The sequence below is a fragment of the Abramis brama genome (genome assembly GCF_963993115.1).
Source record: "Abramis brama genome assembly, chromosome: 4".
Taxonomy (NCBI): Eukaryota; Metazoa; Chordata; class Actinopteri; order Cypriniformes; family Leuciscidae; genus Abramis; species Abramis brama.
Genome location: NC_139966.1, coordinates 41,534,269 through 41,555,835, shown reverse-complemented (window position 1 = coordinate 41,555,835; position 21,567 = coordinate 41,534,269). Strand labels below are relative to the sequence as shown.

At 40.2% G+C, this 21,567-nt stretch overlaps 1 protein-coding gene and 1 long non-coding RNA gene across 2 annotated transcripts in view; one reads left to right on the top strand and one right to left on the bottom strand.

Moving 5' to 3' along the window:
• Positions 1-328: 328 nt before the first annotated feature.
• On the bottom strand, positions 329-5,834 carry LOC311080640. The gene is made up of 3 exons (XR_014605667.1): positions 5,661-5,834; positions 2,569-2,618; positions 329-2,487 (listed from the first exon to the last, which is right to left on the bottom strand). It is a non-coding gene; the product is annotated as an uncharacterized lncRNA (long non-coding RNA).
• Positions 4,019-21,567, top strand: part of nav3 (neuron navigator 3) — a 150,926-nt gene continuing 133,377 nt past the window's right edge. The window contains exon 1 of the mRNA XM_084110693.1: positions 4,019-4,605. Within this exon, the coding sequence (XP_083966819.1) occupies positions 4,330-4,605 (276 nt within the window). The 5' untranslated portion in view covers positions 4,019-4,329. The remainder of the gene's footprint in view (positions 4,606-21,567) is intronic.

Here is a 21,567-nt window from a genome sequence, read left to right as displayed (position 1 = left end):
CATTATATGACCTTATATAGTCTTATGTTCAATCATAAAAAAAAAAATATATATATATATATATATATATATATATAAAGATTCTATTAAAATGCAATTTATACCTACAATGACCTGAAACCACCTCATCTATGATGATCATGTTTTCAGATTCAAATTCAATTTGCCATTTAATGGTAAAAAAAAGAAAAATCAGGCTGATACAACTTTTTTGAAATCAAAATTAAGGGGGAAAAACGCCTTCTTAAAAGAATGACATTTTTGGAATGATTGCGCCAAAGTAGTTTGGTACAGTCTTTTATAATTTTTTCTTAGGAATGCTTTGATGCGTATACTTGATTTTATTTTCTCTTTAAAATTTACAAATAAAATAGAATAAAACAAAATATACATTTTAAGTTTTGTTGAAGAAAGTATAAAAGTGTTTCAAAACTACATGAATCCAACATAAACTTGCCACATGTTTTAAACTTTTTTTTTTTTCTATAATAGACAATTTTAGATGTCATTGACACTTTTGCCTGATCATTTAGTAAGTTATGAGGTTTAATTGTTATTGAAGTTGACCACTAAGTAGGAAAGTGGCAGCACTGTTTTTGGGGGAAAGTAGAAGATTTCCTGCTGGGATTAGGATGCGGCTTTAATTCAATGTAGTGTTGTTTCCACCCACTCTTTTTTTGGGATGTGGCCAAGCCACCCGCTCCAAACATGTTCTCCGGGCAGCTGGAATTTCTTTGACGTTTTTGCTAAATGTGTGTTTATAAGTTTGGCTGTTTGAAAAGGGATAGTTCACATTCCATTTGTTCCGACCCCTTTGAATCCGAAATGGAGCACAATTGCTCCCACTAAAATGAATTGTTTCAATCTGTTTCACTACTCGTCTCCATCACGGTGGCCTCAAGGGCTCAAGACTTCAATATGAAAAAGAAACGGTGACTAATCGAATGGAAGTTCTTCCATCACCTCCAACCCTGCCATGTCCTGATAATCTCTGATTCACTCCAGACTAGAAGTCTTTGCAAGGATTAGCATGGTAGGAGAACCTTGAAAAGCACTCTTCTGATGCTAATGATGAAAAATGAATACCATCATAGTGCCACATAAAGCTTATCTCTCAAGCCTGTAGCCCATCAGGCAGAGAGTGAGAGCCCATGGAGGGCGTCAAAGGTTGACTGGGGAGTAGGAATCCATGACTCCAGCACCCTGTGTGTGTGTGTTTTCTTTTCCATGCCATCCTATTTGCAGAGCTGAGATAAGCATGTGCTTGTGGTGGGGACCAGGTGCGTGACTATCTGTCTCTCAAGGGATTTGTATTGACAGGGGAGGGTCCAGAGGGGATGTAAGAGGGTCAACCCATCTCTCGTTCTCTTTTTCAGTCTTTCATTCTGCCCATCTCTCCCCCCTGCTTGTTTTCACAGGGAGTGCAGGCCACTCTCTGACGTCAGGTTCCATGCATGGATGTTCCATATAATCAGGAACCACTGCTTTGGTTCTGCCTGGTATTCCTTTTTCTGTAACCGGTGGGATTTGTTTTTGGAGAAACACAACATTTAGATTCATGGATGAATGGTGGTGACTAGGAGCTCGTCAGCTGGAAATGTCCCAATGCACGCTTTGGTTCATTAATGCTGAACCCTTGCTTTTATCAGTCAGAGAGAAAAGAGAGTATCTCAACAAACATACATACATCTGTAGCAGCAGATTTCCTTCCAGGCTCTTTCGTGGAAAGCAGCAAGTTGACTTAATCACATGTTATAATGTTTGGCCTGGAGGATTGAGTCTTGAGATGCAGAGTTCCTATTTCCTCTCTTGGGCTGTGGCTTTTGGGTCTTCCATAATTCTCCCCCAACCCAAATTTCTTGAGGTTTCTCCCTCAGCCCACTCTTTTCCCCAGTTCTGTTGGAATGCCCTTTTTCCCTGCCACAAGATACTCCACTGTGGCTTTGGAGGCCACCTAGAATGGAGCAACTCTGCTGAGCCCACATTCAGAAATAAAGATTGAGGCTGTAAATGTAGCTCTTATCAGGGCTCTTTGCCTCTATCTATCGAGTATTGCCCGATCTTAAAAGACACATTGGTTGTTGTTGGAATTATGGCACTTCTGAGGTACAGGCCACAGTTGTCGACTGTGCCTCGCTAGACAAGCCTGAGGAAGTGAACTCTATCATTACCATCATCACCCTGCGGCATCAACAACAATATTGCTGTCATTCCCATCAACATCCTCATCATGTTTTATGATCTTTGTCCCCGCTTAACCAGGCCGCTAAGAGTATGGGCCCTCATGTGGAGAAAAGCGGTCAGATGGCTAAACAGCACACTAGCCATGACCCACCAAGCTCCGATGGAACTGAACCCGGGGGTTGCTCTGCTCCTGTTGACTTTGGCTTTTCTAAGGCAGTTAGCGGCAAACTTTCAGCTCCGATTTATCGCAGTGCATGGAAGCCCATCGTTCAGCAGTGCTTCACCAGAGCAGCTTGATGAACTCTGCGAGGGAGACATGAAAATTAAATTCGGGCTTCACTGCTCAAGTAGGAACACACACGGAAATGTTTTTTTGAATCTGACCTTCTGCCTGGAGCGTTCAGTTACATGTGATCCACTGAGCACCTGGAATCCTGGAGAGGAAATCAGAGCAGTTTCTTTCAATATATAATTGTATATAATTTTCTTACATTGAAGGTATAGTTATCATTCATTGCTTTGCAGTATTGGTGGATTGCATAGTAAAGTATGTTGTTAATGAAGGAGAAACATGGAAAAAAAAGGTGTTCACCATCTCATTAAATGCACTTGATTCTAAATATACCAAACAGACAAGAATATAAGCTTAGTTGTGTGAGCATTGAGTCAATCCCATGAGGTATTAAATAAACTGTAGGTGCTCAGGATAGGCTTAGGAACTGGACGTTGCTGTGTTAAAGTGTTCCGATGTGGTGGAAATCCTTGCTGTTCCTCCACACATCCCTGCTTTTAAACTGAACCAGATGGGCTCTTTCCATATAAAACTTTCACTCTCTTTTAAGTCTCACACCAGGCTAACGGCTGTTAAAAACCATGGTACATGTCATATTTTGCCCATTTAATAAAGTCTTTAATACATCAAGGGCTGCTCAGTTTCACACCACAGTTGAAAATTCATGTATACAGGCACTTTGCCAGGTACAAAACGACAGATTGTTTAGTGATCATGGGCAATGATTCGTTGTCCTCTGTTAGTGGGAAATGAATCGTATCTCCTGGGCTAAACACAAGAAAATTCCCTGATTATTTGTTTGACATGAATTAGCAGGGAGGAAAGTCAGTGCTGTCAGCATTGCTGTCATGTTCTTCTCTCCACCAGTTCCTAAATGCTATGCAAAAAGTCTAACACACAGTCCACTGTCTCCAAGCCTTCCTGTCTTTCTGACCCTTTACCAACTATTTCTATAAACTGGGTGGGGATAATAGATGAGATGAGAGTGAAAGTAAAGTTGACAGCACAAAAAAATAAAAGAAAGAAAGAGAGAGACAGCGAATTGCAGTTTGGCAGCTAAATCCAGGGAACTAGACAAACAACTTAAGTGTGGATTGTTTCCGGGATAAAAGAGAGTAGACCTTTTCTAACATCTGTTTGTGTTGGCTGTCACATATATACAGACTTACTTTTACTCCAAACAACCCCAAATGTTTCCACTGTCTTTCGAGTGTTCTTTTTGCACTCATTCTTTCATCACAGCATTCAGTTGTTCCAGCTGCAGCCAGTGTGAGGTGTCTATGTCCACCGATCTGAGCTGGGTTACGGAGAGACTGTTTTGACAGTTGCAGTCGGAGTGTGACGCGCTGCTGTGGAATGTTCTTCAAATGACAGAGGAGGAACCAGAGAGATAGATCAGTCGGTGTGTGCATGTGTGTATGTAAGAGAGATACACAGTCAGATCTGGGTAATCAGGCAGTGAGAAGAGCAGAGTGGTGGTTACCTTCCCGGGAAGTTCACGCCCCCGAGAGCTGTTTGGTTTTGTAGTGGCGCTTTGTCAGTAAGGGAAGAGGAGGAGTGGAAGAGAGAGAGGAGGAGGGGAGAATGTGTAGTGGAGGAGCCTTCTCAGTTTCTGAGAGCAGCACACGCTGTCGGCAACAGAATGAGCGTGTCCACGCTCTCACCCGCTAGCAGCACTCTTTAAGAGACCATATACCCCCCTCCCACCTCTTATAGCCCCTGCCAGACATCAAGAGCAGACACAGGGCTCTTGTCTCTCTCTCTCTCTCCCTTGTGTGAGAAAACCACGAGAGACAACTCCTCCACTTTTTCCCCCTCCTTATTTCTCTGTTCGACTTGCACTCTGAGGGACTATGCCAGTAGTTGGCGTTGCATCGAAACTCCGGCAGCCAGCTGTGGGGTCCAAACCCATCCACACTGCACTGCCCATCCTGAACCCAGGGAGAAGCAGCATGGCACATGGATTGGCACCCAGGAGCTCGGAGCTCAGGGTCACAGAATCTTCTATGCTCTCCTGTCAGCTGTCATTCAAGACGGAGATCCATGATAGGAGGTCAACCTTGGTCCCAGCTCCAGCCGCAACTTTGGCACGTAGCAGCAGACAGGCAGAAGAGAGCAAGATATGCAAGGTCAGTGAGACAGATGATGACATGTAATCCAGGCATTCATCCGTGTGTACCATGTTTGGGTTGGTCTTTAGACCAGGTACTGGTTCACTCTACAGGTGACTCGCATGTTTCTCTAGGAGAAAGCTGGTTACAGTTCTTGTTTGATTGATGTGGAATTATAATTCAATGCGTGTTTGGAAATAGATCAGCCAGATGCCTGGCAGACTATTGCATAATTTTAGCAGGTGCCATAGATCTGTCATGTCTGGACATTTTTATTCTACATGCTGGAAATTATGCAGTAGTGCATATGTATGCATTTAGATGCTTTACATAAAGAAATTGAATTAATTATATGGTTTGTTTATTTTATATACCCAGAAATGAAAAAGTCAGACAACTTTGGAATGACATGAGGGTAAAGAAATGATGACAAAATGTTTATTTTGGCTGAACTATCCCTTTAATATCTGAAGGAAAACTCACACTTTGCTGAATCATGCGCACTGTTTGAGCATGGCTGTTTGTTTATCATTACAAACCATGTCTCTCATGTTGCTAATACTTCCAGTTTACGAACGAGCTGTTGTAGTTTTGCTGAGGCTATTAAGATCTCTATCTGTGAAATGAAGCATGGGGGCAGTTTTAGGGGCTGTTTTGCGGGGGAGACTCGGCCACCTGAGGAAACTCTTGTGTGAAACAGAGCGGGGCAGCACACTAACTCCCTATCCCCCACGTGTGGTGCTCCATTACAGATATATGGCTGGTGTTTTCCCCTTTTCCTCTTTTCTCAGGCTTCACGATATTAAAAAGGCAAAGATCAAATTGCTAGCGAATGATAGACATGTATGGATTCCCATGAACTCTTACCCATTCAAAAGAAAAGCATGCCAATATTTCTGAAAGCAATTTTCATACATTTGGCTGGAAACCGAAGCAGAGACAGAAGGAAGGCGGGGCACTATGAAGGATGTGAGAGTCTTTCAAAATCCCCGCCAAGCAGATTCATTTGAGGTTTTGCTAGTCCCGCCTGTCACAATTGAAAAAAGTAAACTTTAGGTAAAAAAAAAAAATACTTTCCTGTTTAGTAAGCTCATCTTGACCATTGTCTCACTTGTCACTTCCTTAGATTTACCTCCTCCCTATTCAGATCCGAAAAGGCTGTGTTTTCTTGTAACTTGAAGGAAGTGCGTGCTAGCTTCAAAGCAGGGTCGTGGTTGACTGCTCAGGGTTTCTGGTGCAGCGGTTGTGAGCATGTTTGGGGTTGCTGGAGGGCAGTGGGGCCAAGAAAGAGGGGAAGTGTGTTTTATTATTAACTCCGTGCTCCATGACAAACTCAAGTGTCATGCCCTTTAGTGCGAAAAAAAAAAAAAAAAAAAATCACCAGCCTTGTCTCTTCACTTTAGTTTGCTGTTAAAAATGCAGCAGGAATGTTAAGACTAATCATAAAACTCAACTGAGCAAGCACTATTTTACAATATTATTAAGAAATGGCATGTAATGTAATGTGACTGACTTTTTAATACCTTCCTTTCTCCTTAACTAAAGAAATGTCCCACCTGTCCCTTCATGACTGGTCACAAGGGAACAATTAGTACTAATGTGGGCTTGTCCACTCAGGTCTTGCAGCTCTCTTTGAATGGGCTGAAGAGCCTGAGGCAGTACTTGCTTTCTCCTGACAGTCTAGTTTTGGTGGGGCTAGTGAAGATGTCTAAGATCATAATGTAGTGGCATGTCAGTGCATTCAGCACAGGTGGATTGGTTTATACCCACATGCCTGTTTGGACATGTTTGTAGTCGTTCCCACAGAGGGCAGCACATTCACCTTGTCTGGTGTTGAGACAGTCTCAATGCGGCTGCAGATTGATTTGAATCATGTGTCGGGACAGCAAACTCATGTCAAACTTTGCATTTGAGGACATCAGTCTACCACGCAGCTGGCAGTGTTGTGATCTGCTTGTGCTATTTATCAAGTTTCCAAACAAACAGGAGCTCCACAGAGCAAGATTTAAAGTAAACCCATGGAACAACTTAACGGTTAATGCGAGAACAGATGGCGAGCGTGCTGTAGAAGCTCTTTTGGACACCTTAAGAGCAGTCATCCAAGGGAGCCTGCGTAGTTTACAGTATACAAGGGCCTTATCTCATGATAGTGTTAGAGACTGTAAAAAATGATGGTTGTGCAAGTATCATTCCAGCCACTTTCTCCACAGAGTTCTCAGTGCAGTTTCCCATGGTAAATGGAGGAAATATGTGGTTGGTCTGGTTGGTGAACTGATTATAGCTTATGCTGTACACTTTATACACCTGAGACCAAGGGCAGTGAGGAGGTGTGTTTGAGAATGTGTGTCTGTGGCAGGCTTGATGAGAGAGATAATATGTGAGAAAATATGAACAAAAAGAAGGAAACAACTGGGTATTTGAATTAAATCTGTATCTAGGAAATAGGAAGAATATGGAAATGTTTATTAATTTAGACCTAATTTTTTGAACTCTTACACACCTAGTAGATGAGAAATCAGAACAGTTTTCTAATTCAGCTTGATTTTTTCTGCATCAAAGAGCACTTACTTAACTGACTTGAAAATGGAATGACTCCACTGGGTGTTGTTCACTGTTATACAAGACTGAAATTGGGACATAAAGACTTAAAAGTATGGATTCTCTTCTTGTTCAAGAGTAAACATATTTTTTATAGTGTTTAGATCATCAGATAAAACAGTTGTTGATATAAATCCAAAATAATGATCCAGAAATGTTTTGTTGAGATGAATCCATCTGCTGTATTTTATTACTCATATTTATTGCATGATTTATTGTCCCAAACAGCTTTTTGTAAATCCTCCTCTGAGTGCTTGGCTTTGAATGCAGATGGACTGGGGGAGATAGTCTTCCATACTGCATGAGGTTTGTCTGATATGTTGTTCTAGCATCCAGTGTAGAATTATGACAGCAAAACCCTGTTCTCAGAAGGACACATGTTTTCCACCCTGTGCAAATCTTCCATTTGCTTTGCCATCTTACATTTTTATTTTATCTGTTTTCTTGTGCTCTGTAAGTCTTTTATATTAAAGTTATGTGAAATCCCCCAAATGCTCCTTACTGTCAAAACTGGATTGTCAACAACAGGATGTAATGCAGGTTCTATATTTACTCATTTGTTGTCCAATGAAAAGCAGCCTCCCTTAAACTCAGACCTCTCCATTGCTGTATAACTTTTTAGTAGCTTATAATATAGAAATGTTCATACATTTGGCTGGAAACCGAAGCAGAGACAGAAGGAAGGCGGGGCACTATGAATGATGTGAGAGTCTTTAAAAATCCCCGCCAAGCAGATTAATTTGAGGTTTTGCTAGTCCTGTCTGTCACAATTGAAAAAAGTAAAGTGTGGGTGTGGGTGCTCGACGGCTTGACGCCATAACAAGTGAAGCCACCGCTCCATATGATTTCAATATGCAAACGTTACTTAATGAATCAGTGTTTTTATATCTGAACTCCCTGTACATTCTTACAATGCAAACATCCTAATCATGTAAATGGTTATTTATTTAATGTCGGGAAAATTCCCTGATTATTAAGTGTCATGTATAAGCCTACTGCAAATGTCAAAGTGGTCATTTTCATTTTCAAAGTATATGCATACAACTTAATTCACCTTGTTATGTAATTGTTCTGTGTTAGAAATATTGTGTTTTAATACCGTAACTTAATTTAAATGATTCGCACCCAACGGCAGGAACGTAAATCGGCGCCTATGCTTTCTGTCTTCTTTGGAACACAAAGGAAAATAATTTGAAGAATATTCCACCTGTTTTTGTCCATACAATAAAAGACACAAGAGTCCAAAACAACTTTATATAGATGAACAAACTCTTTAATTTTACTAATTTTTACAGCGACGTGAAATGTAGATTATATATTCACGTTATCATTAGCTGTGTTGAGGCTCTTGTCATCTCAGCGTATCCCGTTACATATGGGCACAGACACACACTCATGTATATAATCCTCTTCATTCTTACTGAGCTCAGAAGTGTGGTCCAATAGCGAGGTTCCCCAGAGCTCTGTACTTGTCCCATTTAAAATTTGTATGTGTGAGATTAAGAAGTCAGGGAATGTAAACGGGCCACTGGTGGCTCACAGTGTGTTAGATGGGGAAGGGAGGGGAATGTTGAGAGTGCAAGGGGACAGTGCCAGCGTTTCCCAGCAGCAGAGGTGCTGTCGGTGGTGAAACACTGAGGCTTGAGGTCGGCGGATGGGGTGTTTCTTCCGTCTGTGCATGTCATAGCCATGGGTGGTCTGGCGTGCTGCACTCCTTATCTGGAAGAGTGCAGGACACTGAAGACAAGTGATGATGCTCCCCCTTAGACTAGCAGAGATGGGGGCTCAGAGCCATTATACAGCTCAACTTGAATGGAAACATACTATCCAAAAGCTCCCTAAAGAGTTGTGACTTGTAAAAACCTACATAATCTAATAATTCACTCATATTTTTTCCCCCAGTGTGCCTACTCAAGGGTTGAGTGATGATGATGTTTATTCAGATAAAATCAGGCATAATCTTGGCACACTGTTCAGTTTATTTCTTGAGGCCTTTACTGTTTGCCGCAACTCATTTCTTTTTTTAATAAAATAAATCAGATTCTGACTCCCATGAACAAGGACTGGTTTACTGTTATGTTCTGTTTATTATACAAGTGCGTGGGTAAAAGAGAGTGCGCTGCACGAGTAACTGACATGCACAGAAGTGTTTATTGACTTTACTGACTTGCACAACCAATACAACAATTATTATTAACAAAAAAAAAAAAAATATTCTGCAATTATATGCAATTAAGATTGAAAAAGAAGAATCTTTAAAACTTTAAAACAGATGCAAGTGCACCATAAAAGTATCATGAACGTGGTCTGTTTGTCTTCTGAAGATGATCGAAAGACTGATTGAAGACTGAACAAAGAAATTTTGTTATTGTGCAACACTTTTGTGTTATTTATTTACTTACATCCTTTTTTTGTTGTGGTATGAAAGCTTTACTCCATCCACTGTAATTCCATGGAAAAGAACAACTAGCTCATTATTAAACATTTCTTCTTCTGTGTTCTATTGAAGAAAGAAACAACATAAGGGGGAGTTAGTAATGAAATAATTAACCCTTGTGTGGTGTTTACAACCCAATTTCCCCCGTGGTGTTCCCGGTCAAAAATGACCGGACTATAAAAAATAGCTTATAAATCTCTCATTATACTATATTTTCACCCAATATTGGATTCAATCTTTTTGTCAACTTGTTCTCTTTCAGTTAGGACTGGTTTTATATTTCTATTTGCATCTGATTAATCGTAGGCCTCATTTATTTGATAGTAGGCATCTAATTTTTTGAGTAAAAAAAACATTATTTTTGAATAATTTTGGGAATATTAAATAAAATCTGAAGAAAATTGGCACTGTTGATCACACTAGTCTACTTTAATTTTTCACCAGGAATTTTGTTTTGAAAAACTTTTATTTTGTACAATATGGCACATTGTCACTCTCGTGGTGTTCCCGGTCAAAAATGACCGGACTACAAAAAATACCTTATAAATCACTCGTTATGCAATATTAACACCACAAGAGTGACAAGGTGACAAAACCCCCCCTAAAAAATTAAGAAAATTGTCACAAAACATTTCAGAAGTATTTATACCATTTGTGAAACAAGTCACTAAGTTTCAGTCCAAAGCGATAACATTAACTAGTATTTTCGGGAAAAAGAAAATCTTCTCCGGGTCAAAATGACCCGAACACCACATGAGGGTTAAAAAAAATTGTAAACTTTTTCTTTAAGTGTTTTGATTTTGCATTATGGAGTTTGTTTTCAAAACAACCGTGCATGCAGGTTTATATTTAACGTCTCTGGAAGCCAAATCAGCCTTTAGTTAAAACAGGAAGAAAAACTGGTGAGAAAAACAGCGCGCAACCTAAAGGACAGATCTTGCCATTTTTGTGTGTGTGTGTTTTTGTTTTTTACAGGGGTGAGCCGTCCAGAGACCAAAAACACTCTGTGCACGCAGCTCTATTCGAAAGAAAAAATTACGTCTAATAACATTTAACGATCTGGCATGTATCATTTTGTTTCCCTCTGTTCACCAGTATCATTAAGTGGCCGAGCACTTCTGCCACATCTGAATCTCTTGAATGGTATTTATCGATGCAGCGCTTGCAGAGCTGCAGAAAAGTTTCTTACCGCTCTGCACAGTACAGCCCATGGACGGAAGTTACCCACATGCTTGCATACTACTTCTCACACACATCAGGCCATATCCACAAACACAGTACCTCCAGGCATTGTGCTAGTTCAAAGGTATGACCAATAAATGATCAGAGAGACGGAGACAAACTGTACACTGCCACTTCTGTGTTGTTTAATGACATAAAAGAACAAAAAGAATGGAGCAACTAGAACAGGCAAATTTACATAAATGTATCTAATAACATAGCCTTCTGTAGATCAGTGGTCTCAACCAGGGGGCTGGGGTCCACTCGTGGGCCTCGAGATGACTTCAAATGATTTGAAATAAGACAAAACAAGCGTTAAAATAAGCTAAACAACCAAAAAAATCAAGATATTTTAATTCACCCCTTCAACAACATTCACTTTTTTTTTTTGTCTTTTCTAAAAACCTGTGTCTTGAAAAACCTGGATGTAGGAGATAGCTAAAGTTATAAAATTACATTGGAATTTTGAGTAAATACTGAGTATTTTTCCTCTTTATAATGTAAATAACAAACAATTGAAAAAAGTCACGGGTCCTTCAAATATTGTTGTGGACAATGGGTAGCCTTGGTGTCAAAAATGTTAAGAATAACTTCTATAAATTTCCATTGTTTTGATTGAAAGCTAATAATAATTAATACAAACTAATGCAATTTTTTATGCATAATTCTAACTTTAAAAACATGGTTTTGTCAGATTAGTTAACTTCTGGGGACACACAATGTGTGGCTAATCAAACGTATGAACACGCACTCAAGTGATTCATGTCTGATATTAGTCTACTACCTTTCACTTCCTTTTCCCAATTCCAGTCTTCTAGTTTAAAGTTTCTGTTCTTTCACTCCCTTTCCTTCATTGCTCTAATCAGCCACATTTGTCATTTGTTACATAAACTTTGACAGCTTTCCCACCTCTCTCACTTTCTTTCATGCGCTCACTTATTATTTTACTTTCTCTCATTTTCCTGGAGAATTCACTTCATTCCAGACCTCTGCTCTCCTTTACTCATTCTCACAATCTGTGCTTCTCTCTCTCTCTCTCTCTCTCTCTTTCTCTCTCTCTCTCTCTCTCTCTCTCTCTCTCTCTTTCTCTCTCTCTCTCTCTCTCTCTCTCTCTCTTACTGACATTGTGCTGATAGAGGGATGGAGGCAGTGCACACACCTGGCACTGTCTGTATAACTGGCTCCAATTACACGCCACGAGCCCAGTGCCGCACACAGAGGTCACACACACACACACACACGCATACACACACTTTCTCTTGGCTTGACACAAAGGAGGAACATCTGTGAAACCAAAGCATCGGGCTCATTAGCAATCAGCAGGGACCGGGACAGAGCGGACAACCCAGCATGCCATTAATACAAATCAAGTATATTTATACTTGATTTGTATTTATACTTGATAATACACACCAGGAAAAGAGAGGAGGGATGCGCAAAGCTACATATTTTCATAATCGACTAGTCGTCAGGTTGTCTGAACAACTTGACTAGTAATTCTAAGGAAACCCTGTTTAATAATGCTAGTGCGAGTTCAAACAACTAACGATAATTAGGGGAGCTCATCCCTAGAGGAGAGGAGAGGTAAACAGAAAGAGTTCAGTTAGTCTGCCCTTCTGTGAGTCAGACTGCGTGATAACATCATGACCCGCTACAGAATCATTGGATTTTCTGCCCCCCTGGGCAAAAGTCCAAAGCCCTTCAGTAGTGTTTGTGCACTGACATGCGTGAATGTTTAGAGGTTATTGGACACCTCAGGAATCTTTTGCTGGCTACTGTTTAAGGATTTTTCTTATCGACGATGCCACATGCTTCTTCAAGTATTACAGGATCCCAGAAACCCCCTTGCAGTCTGACTCAATTTTTAATATACTACCGTTCAAAAGTTTGGGTCAGAAGTTTTATTTTTTTTATATATAGTTTTAAAAAGCTTTTATTCATCAAGGATTCGGTAAATTGATCACACGTGATCCTATAAAGACTTTTATATTGTTACAAATGATTTCTGTTTGTAATATTAGTGAAAAATGAAGCACAAATATTAAGCAGCACAACCGTTTTCAAGATTGATGATAGTAAAAATAAATTCTTGAGCAACAAATCTGAAGGATCATGTGACACTGAAGACTAGAGTAATTCAGCTTTTCCATTACAGGAATAAATTACATTTTGAAATATATTCAAATAGAAAACAGTTAATAATTGTAATAGTGTTTCACAATATTACTGTTTTTACTGTTTTTGATCAAGTAAATGCAGCTTTTGTGAGCATAACAGACTTCTTTCATGAACATGAAAAAATAGCGCACACCCTCAAATGTGGTACAAAAGTACAAATAATGAAGTGGCACAAATTAATGTTGTACTGATGCAGAACTGCCAAACGTTTTAGGAAGTACTTAGGAACATTGAAGCAGTTTGAGGTGATAATTTTGTTGTGAGAAAGTTTTGAAGTTTCAATGCCTTTTAGAGTGGTTTGCCCCAGTACTGCATTAGGTTAAATGATTATATCTGTGTTTTCCCCAGATGATCGCAGCAAATGAACTGTGAAGTACACAGACTCTGAACTCACTGTGTATGTGCGTGTGTGTGTGTGTCCTGTTACACCAGCCAACAGCCAGTTTAAAAAAAATAAAAAAATAAAAAAATAAAGGAAAGCAGTAATGCATTAGATCAGATAAGCAATTTTCAGTTGCACATTTGTTGTAACTCAGCACAAATGTTTTTAAATTTTATTTTTGCATTTCCGTTTTGTAATGCGAGTGGCACTGAAATTACTTGTAGTTATATATATTTACCATTATGTGCCTTTTGTATATTTTTTTTGAATATTTATGCTTGTATCCCAACTCACCAACTTGCCCATGCAGACCAGAGGTTAAGTATTTCCCATCATTCAAAGGGTGTTAATATTATTTTAGGAAGGTGTTAAGCTCCTCATTAGTGGTGTTTAAAACAGAAGTGCAGCCTTATTGACAACAGAACATGTCAAGACCAGGGTGACCAGACATAAAGGGGTCTGGCTTATTACCACAAACTCTGACTCTCTCTCTCTCTCTCTCTCTCTCTCTCTCTCTCTCTCTCTCTCTCTCTCTCACCACACAAACTCCTCTCTGTGCCTCCTTGACAAATAGCAGAGCCTCCTAATCTCATAATTATGGTGTAATCTCCTTAATAGCATAATGCTCCTAAACTTTACTGAGTATATATAAATATATAGAGAGAGAGAGAGAGAAATAGAGAACAAACGGTTCTCCTCCAATTGGTTCATGCATGCTTTTGGTCAGCCATTAAGGCAGTGGTTGATGTTTGATGGGCCTTGAATATCCCCAAAAATGTGCTAACAAATATTCTCTCATAATGATCCTGTGCGGAGGGGAGGTTATGCTTCAGTGAACGGTCCATTACTGCGGTTATGACAGTGGTACAGGGGTCCGTTGTATCTCACTGAGGTTGTGTGATAGCACACTCACCATTACAGATGGTGACTCAAGTCATTCGCAAGCTCGTTATCTCTTTCCCTCCACTGCTGTCATCCCGGTATCGATTAGTTTGTGTACCTCAACACACACTTCCACTTGAAGCTGTCTGAGAGGTATGTTAGTTTATGTCTGTGGTATTATTTTCATCAGAACTGCATAATATCCTTTTTTAAGTGGTTCAAAATCACATTCGCTTAAGCTCTTAGACCATTGTGGTGTGTGTATTGCCTTCTGCCCATTTATCTGGCAAGTTCTGGAAAAGTTTTGCAGTTATTCTATTAATTTAAAAGGCTGGGGAAAAAACACCTTTGTAAGGCTTGTGTAAATCTGTACATTGTGCAATATGGGTACCTCTGACCTTTTAAAGGCCTAGGTCACCTGACATAATTTTCTCATGTCATTCCAAGCCTGAAAAAAGCAATCATACACGTTTGGTTTGTAAGAGTGAGCAGCATTCATTTTATTTATTGGTGTTTATTTAATTCAATAATGTTTTAAATTAACATCTTCATATTTTCAAGTTTCAGTTTTAGTGATTTTATGTGCTTTTGTTTATTTATTTATTTATTTCTATTTAGCTTTAATTTATTTTTATTCAGTTTTAGTCATTTTAGTACACCAGCATCTAAAACACACCACACAATGCTGGTCTTTTCAGAAGGGTTAGTTCAGTTGAATTGCACACTTTGTTGCACACTGAAGTGGTCATGTGTGTTTGGCTTACACCCCCGCTCACCTTGAAAGAAGATGAAGAAGACTTACTGCATTGGAAGCAGATGGAAGCACCTACTGCAGATTTTTAGAGCTTTAATAAGCCCACATCTGCCTGCTTCCTCTCTCTCTTGCTCATGCTTTATTGTGACTTCATAAAGGAACAACTGAGGAAAGGGAAGGATGGAGGTACTGGGTAAGGGAGTAGAGGAAAAGGGATGAGTAGTTAGCTTTCATGGATCACAGCCCCTCTTTCTGTGTAGTCTAAGTAAGCCAATATTGCAGTAATCTGGAGTAAATCCGGTTTAATTAAGCTACAGAGGTTTAAGGGGCAGCGTTAGATTAGAAGCACATTGTACATGGTGGGAGTGTGCCATGCTCTCTGTCCTTTGATCTCATACATACACACACACATATGCCACACATACACCCATAGAACTGGCACAGTCTCCAAGTGGGCCGTTCCGCTGGTGCGTATAGCCCAAGCGCGTTCTGATATTCATTTTCCCAGGTTGACAGGAGCTATTAGTCATGTGGAGGATGGCTATGTTACATCGCTACAGGCTAAAGAGCACCACATTGAGAAAAAATCTCTGTATGTACTTCAAAACCGCAACAGCCCTGGAACTACTTGCCAACAATTTTTGCTTTTCTGTTAAATTGTTCGTAGGTGTGGCAGCATGTGACACCTCTTATATTCTGGGCAAAAGATGTTCCATGCACTTGCTGCCTTAGGGGCCAAAGCCTGTTTTGCTGAGAGTTGCATAAAAACAGGATGCTGGAGTGCAGCACTACAGATGTGCAGAAAGATCGGGCGAGGTGAAGAGAAGTGAGGGAGACGGGGAAAGGAAGATAAAGATTTTTTTTTGTACCAACTCATCAAAAAGGTGACTTTTGGGTAAATGAGTGTCCTGTCTCATGGCTGGAGGTTCAAGGTTTCTTTTTTTGCATGACCGTTATGCATTATAGGGCTCAACAGTAACTGTGAGAAAGAGTCTGAGAGTTTTGGGCCTTTGCTGTGTTGCCAATGAAAAGGTCATCCATTTGTGTATGCCATTTAAACAAAAAAAACTGTCATATTCTCTACACTGATTTGTAGCTGTGCACCTGCATCTACAGTAGATGTGTGTATATTATTTTTTACATTTCTTAAAACTAAAATTCATTAAATTTATAAAACTACATTTTTTTACACCACTTTTGTGGTGAGGCTAGTGAAAATGATGGCAGGGCAAGTTACAATTGGAACTGCTAGCCTGACCAGGCAAGCAGAAATAATAATAATAGTGCATTAGTTTAAAAAGAAAGTAAGGTCAGACAGAATTTGTGCCCTTTTTTGCATTTATTTTGGACTTAAAAACTGTAATTCTGGAATGGATGCGGTAAAAGGAGTTGAGGGGGGTTATATTGCTAGCTAAATGCATGATCACATTACCAAAAATAAACAAACGTATAAAGATCAAACGAGGAGTCAAATTGTGTTTTAAACCCAAATAACTTTTCATAGAATTCCATTTGATTCCATTTGATTTGATGCAGGCCTAGTGATTAGTCAACCAGTTGAATATGTATCCCCGGTGGTCCAATCAAATTGTTCCCACGTAAATAGAAACAGAGTATGATGGCAAACATTTAAACTTGGACCTGAGGAGTATCGTTTTTTGCACAATATTTTACTGTGGGTAGTCATAGTTTTTTTAAATTTTTTTATTACCTGGCAGACAGAGGAGCTACAGGCGTGCCAGGCTTGCCCTGATCCTTCATTGTTTATGTGCATGTTGAGAGTGTGTTTGTGGGTCTGAGCTTGTTTTCTCAGGTTTATATTCTGAAGTAGCACTTGGCTGCGGGCTGAAAGCAGTTACACTTTAATAGGCCAGTTGTTTACTCTTTTCTGCAGACCACTCTGGATGCACTCTAGTTTAGATCCCTCCTCCTTGCTGGCAGGTACGCTTTGAGCCGTAAAGTTAATGTTGTATCGTGCCCACCACATCTTACTAACTGATTTTAACAATCTGCCCAAAAAAGTGCCTGTCTTTTATAATAGCTGTAGGTAATGCAAGCAAGCTTGAGAAATAGACCCACCTCTGTTTTAGGTCTACCCCATTCCGACTTATTCAACACCACAGGGTGACAAACACCGTGAACTCACTGACTCAGAAAAGACGCTGTATTCACATGGGTTGCATGAATAGATTTTGGGCCCATAAGCTTTCCGTTGCACCCTGAAAGGAATAGATTAAAAAGAGACAGGGGGTCCGGTGGGGGAGTGTGAGTGGTGGGAAGAAGGGATGAAAGAAGAGGTGTGCTTGCCAAAAGCTGGACCTTTTTACGTCTGGCCAAGAGGCAGCATGAATGCCACATGCACCTGATCTTTCATCTCCTCTTGCTCATAGGAAATAGAGAGCAGATTGGGCTTTGGTTTACGTGATGCTCTTGATTGAGGACAAAGAGGAAAAGTTGTTATTGCGGTTAGCCATTGCGTGATCTACAATATAGAGGTCTGGCTTTGATGGGACTCAACCGTACCCTGTAATGGTGACCAGAGAACCCATTGAACCCAGGACAGGCGTAACAATAGCTAAGCCTTCTGTCGAGACCTTAAGAAGGGCAATGCTGGTAGAGAGAGAGAGTCTTAACCCTGGCAGACAGCTCCTTAAGGAATGTTTGGATTGGACCACATCTGCACTGAGGGGTACACCGCTTACACTATGCGGAACATAGACTTATGCAGAATGGTGAAGCTATCGGGCCGCTTTAAGCCAGGATTGCATTTGTGGTCTCTCCAACATGATCCCCTGCTGATAGCTCGAACAGGACTTCCATTCCCACTACTGTAAAGACTATAATTTACAAAATTTGTTCAACTATTTGTTGTACTTGTTGATGGTCAGTGACATGTACAATTATGTCCGTCTCTCTCGTACGGCTGGCATCCGTTTCATAAGGGCCTGGCTCTTGGTAGAAAGAGTTTGGCCACTGCTCTATTTGTCCTTGCTGAAAATTGCACAAGAACTGTCCCAGAGGTTGTGAGTAATTGATGAGTACATATGTTTTTGGGTTTTGCTCTTTAGATTCTATGTTTCGCTCTCTCTACACTACCCCCTCGCTTGGTCAGTGGAGACTCTGTCTTTTTTCACAACTTTTGGCTTGGAATGTAAACCTCCTCCTCAGGCTTTGAGCCTATAGATTATATGACATGACCATTTAAGGGCCATTCCTAAGCTGTCCAGTTCTTCAGCAGTTAAGCGCCATCTTTATAAAGGTCACCTGCTGATTGCCGTTGGTTTATCTATGACTGAGCAGGTCTCTGAAGTCTATTGCTCCACAGTGGTCCATAATGAATCATTTAACAACAGTGTTGGGCTTCCTCAGAAAAAAAGTTACATTTGTGTCGGATGTTTTTGATTTGATCTCTCATACAGGCTGTCTGGCCCAAGCCTAATGTCTGGATTTTCTAAGCACTTAGTGTAGTTAAACTCAGGGGTGGTCTGCTTCCCTCAGAAGAGGCTTTAAGGGTTCACATCGAGCCAAGGCTGATTGTACACAAAAAGGTCAGATGCTGGAGGAAGCCCTGTGTATTTCCTACATGTCAGACTCATAACTGTGAAAATATAGTGTAATAGATGCACCTGGCTTAAAAACAAAAACTAATCAGTGCTAAGTAGTTCATCCAATTTGTAAAACCAGCATTACAGACTCTCTTGCATCTGCATGTAACGTGTTTACAAAGAGAATGCAGATACATGCGTGGCTGTCTCAATGAAGGTCAACAAATATATGTCCTCAAGTCGTCCTGGGAAGTTCCTACTAATGAGATTGGATGTTGTAATTAACCCCCCCAAAAAATATTTTTGTTGGAACACAATGAATGCTTTGAGCAATTGCAATTTTTTTGCTTTTTTGTTTTACCTACCAACAAGCACAGCACGGGTTTTCATGCAACTGCTACAAAATGTGGTGCTAAATATGTGAATTGGGTATATAATTGATGCTTTATGCATTTGACCATGTAGATTGGTCTCTTAAGGCCGTTGCCTAAAAAAAAAGACATTTTAAAATTATTAACAGTTATCAAAAGGCAATCAAAATGAATTGTGCAGTTAGCATTCATAATTTAGAAACAATATTATGTCTAGGATGGACATTCACATTGATTATTGTGACATTGTGATGTCATTCACATTCACAAACTTTGTATACGATTGTTTTGACGACTTGAAGGCAGCACTTGCCTGTGCCATCAATACACAGGACCTTTGTGAAAGCATTCACCACTCTGTTTTCTATAGTGAATCAAGGCTCTGTTGAGCTTAAAGTTGATTTACACAGTCTTGCAATATATATATATATATATATATATATATATATATATATATATATATATATATACACACCGAGACCAACAATGGCTAAATGTCTTGCATGCAGACACTATTATAAAATCCACCTGTTTTTTTTTTATGTTGGCTTCCAGCAGTGTAGCACTAGGTACCATGTGCATTCAAGCGAATATGTCGTAGTCTGTATTTACACAGCTGCAAGAGGACAGGAGCAAGTCAGGTGAAGGCCCTGGCCTCATGCTGGCCCAGCAGGATCCTCTGTGAGCAAACGTTCACAACTCGGGCCATGATTCAGAGACACTGTCTGCCTCTGCAACCACTGCTTTCACTCCAAACATCGTCCTTCCTGTCTGGAGAAGAGTGATAGGGCAAAGCTAAGAAACCGTCCTTCCTGTCTGGAGAAGAGTGATAGGGCAAAGCTAAGTACTAAACTTAGTATATCTACTAAGTTTATCTTAGTAGATATACTAAGATAAACTTAGTATATCTAAGTCAGTACATGCACTGACTTAGAAATACATCTTCAGAATCATACTCATACAAACACTAAGGAGAGAATCTTCAAAGTGACCTACTGAGGTGTGTTGGTTAAACAGTGAAGTAGGGTCTCGCTGGTTGCTGCCGGTGGTGTGGTTCGAGACTTCGTGAAAAAATGGATGGCTTCTCAAGGGTGACTGCTGTAACCTTATACTGTTGTGCTTGGCAGCATTTCCTCAGACTCACCGATACGTGTCTGCCCTATTTGGACAGTCTCTGAGCACAGGGCCCCTCAGGTGGGAACTCTTAATGTGTGTGAGAGAGAAATAAGAATCAGAAAAGCAAGACAGACATTCTCTAGCTTTTTGTCCGACTCCTGTTCTCTAGCAAGAAAAAAGGATGCCAATCCAAAGATTCACAAATTGATTTTGTCCCCAAGAGCTCTCTGAGAGTTTGGGTGTGGGGTCAACATATATCACTAAGCCTGGTTATTCACTTTTCCGGCATGATAACAGAACAGCCCATGTCTCCACTTTCTCCTGTTCCTCCTGAGACAGTCTGAGAGCTATTTTTGCCCTTTGAATCTATAATTAAATCTCTAGATAGTTAGATAGCGGACAGCCCTTACTGCATGGGTGTAAAGAGTCCTGGCCAAGACTGTGACTGATGAATCTATCCCCTCATTGACAAGTTTTACCTGTAATTACAGTCATCATCTCCCTGTTAAGCCTGCCCTGACATTGAAAACCGCTCTGCTAGATCATTGGAGTTAATAGGTTTTGTAGAAAAGTGTTTTCACCGGATTCTCAGAATTTGAGAGCAACATATATAGTAGTTTTCTTACAAGCATTCTGCACACAGTAATGACCCTCTGGCCAGAGAAGAAGTTTTCATAGTTTGTTCTTAATTACTCTTGTAGCCTCAAGTACCCCAGCTATGATCTCCAGCCATTATTTACAGATTGCCTGAGGTTACTAATATTCATTGAGCTTCACATATGAGTTTATTAATTGGGGATGTGATAGAGAGAGAGAGAGTGTGATAAAGGTGCAAATGGCAGGTCTGCTTGTTTAAAACCAAGCCAAGAGTTTAAAACTCTGCCAAAGTGTCCCTGTAAAGTCGTTTTTCCCATGTGTTAAAGTAAAAGCAAAATCTAATCTGCAGTCAGAAAAAAACTTTGTTTGTGAGCTTGGAGTGTTTTAGCATAGTACAGCTTATTAGAGCTACTGAATTCAGTGCTGTTGTGTTTATAATTAGTTGTTAGTGTCCCGGATAATAACTATGCCGTGGACCAATGTACTTTTTTTTCGACCTCTTCTGCCTCACAGAATTATTTGCTGACATCCCTTCTAATCTCCAGCTGTGGGTCTCTTGGCAGGTCTGCAATTTTCAAATATTTTGAAAGTGTCTTATGTCACCTTGATGCCTTACTTGGAGAGTGAAGTGGTGCAGATGTATGTATGTGTTAATGGGTCGAAAAAAGAACATGGACATCACAGTCCTGTAGAGTAGGGTACATCCAGATGTCAGCACAGGTCCTGCTTAGTCATGGATATGCGCTCGATAAGAATGCACCAATATCCATTCAGGTCGCTGATGATAAGATACAAGGCTGGACAAATACAGATAGTCCTATATTCACAATCATAGACAAGCAGGCAAATCAACTAACTTATGCAGCTTGCTTGACACAAGCACTTCCTTGGTACGGTCG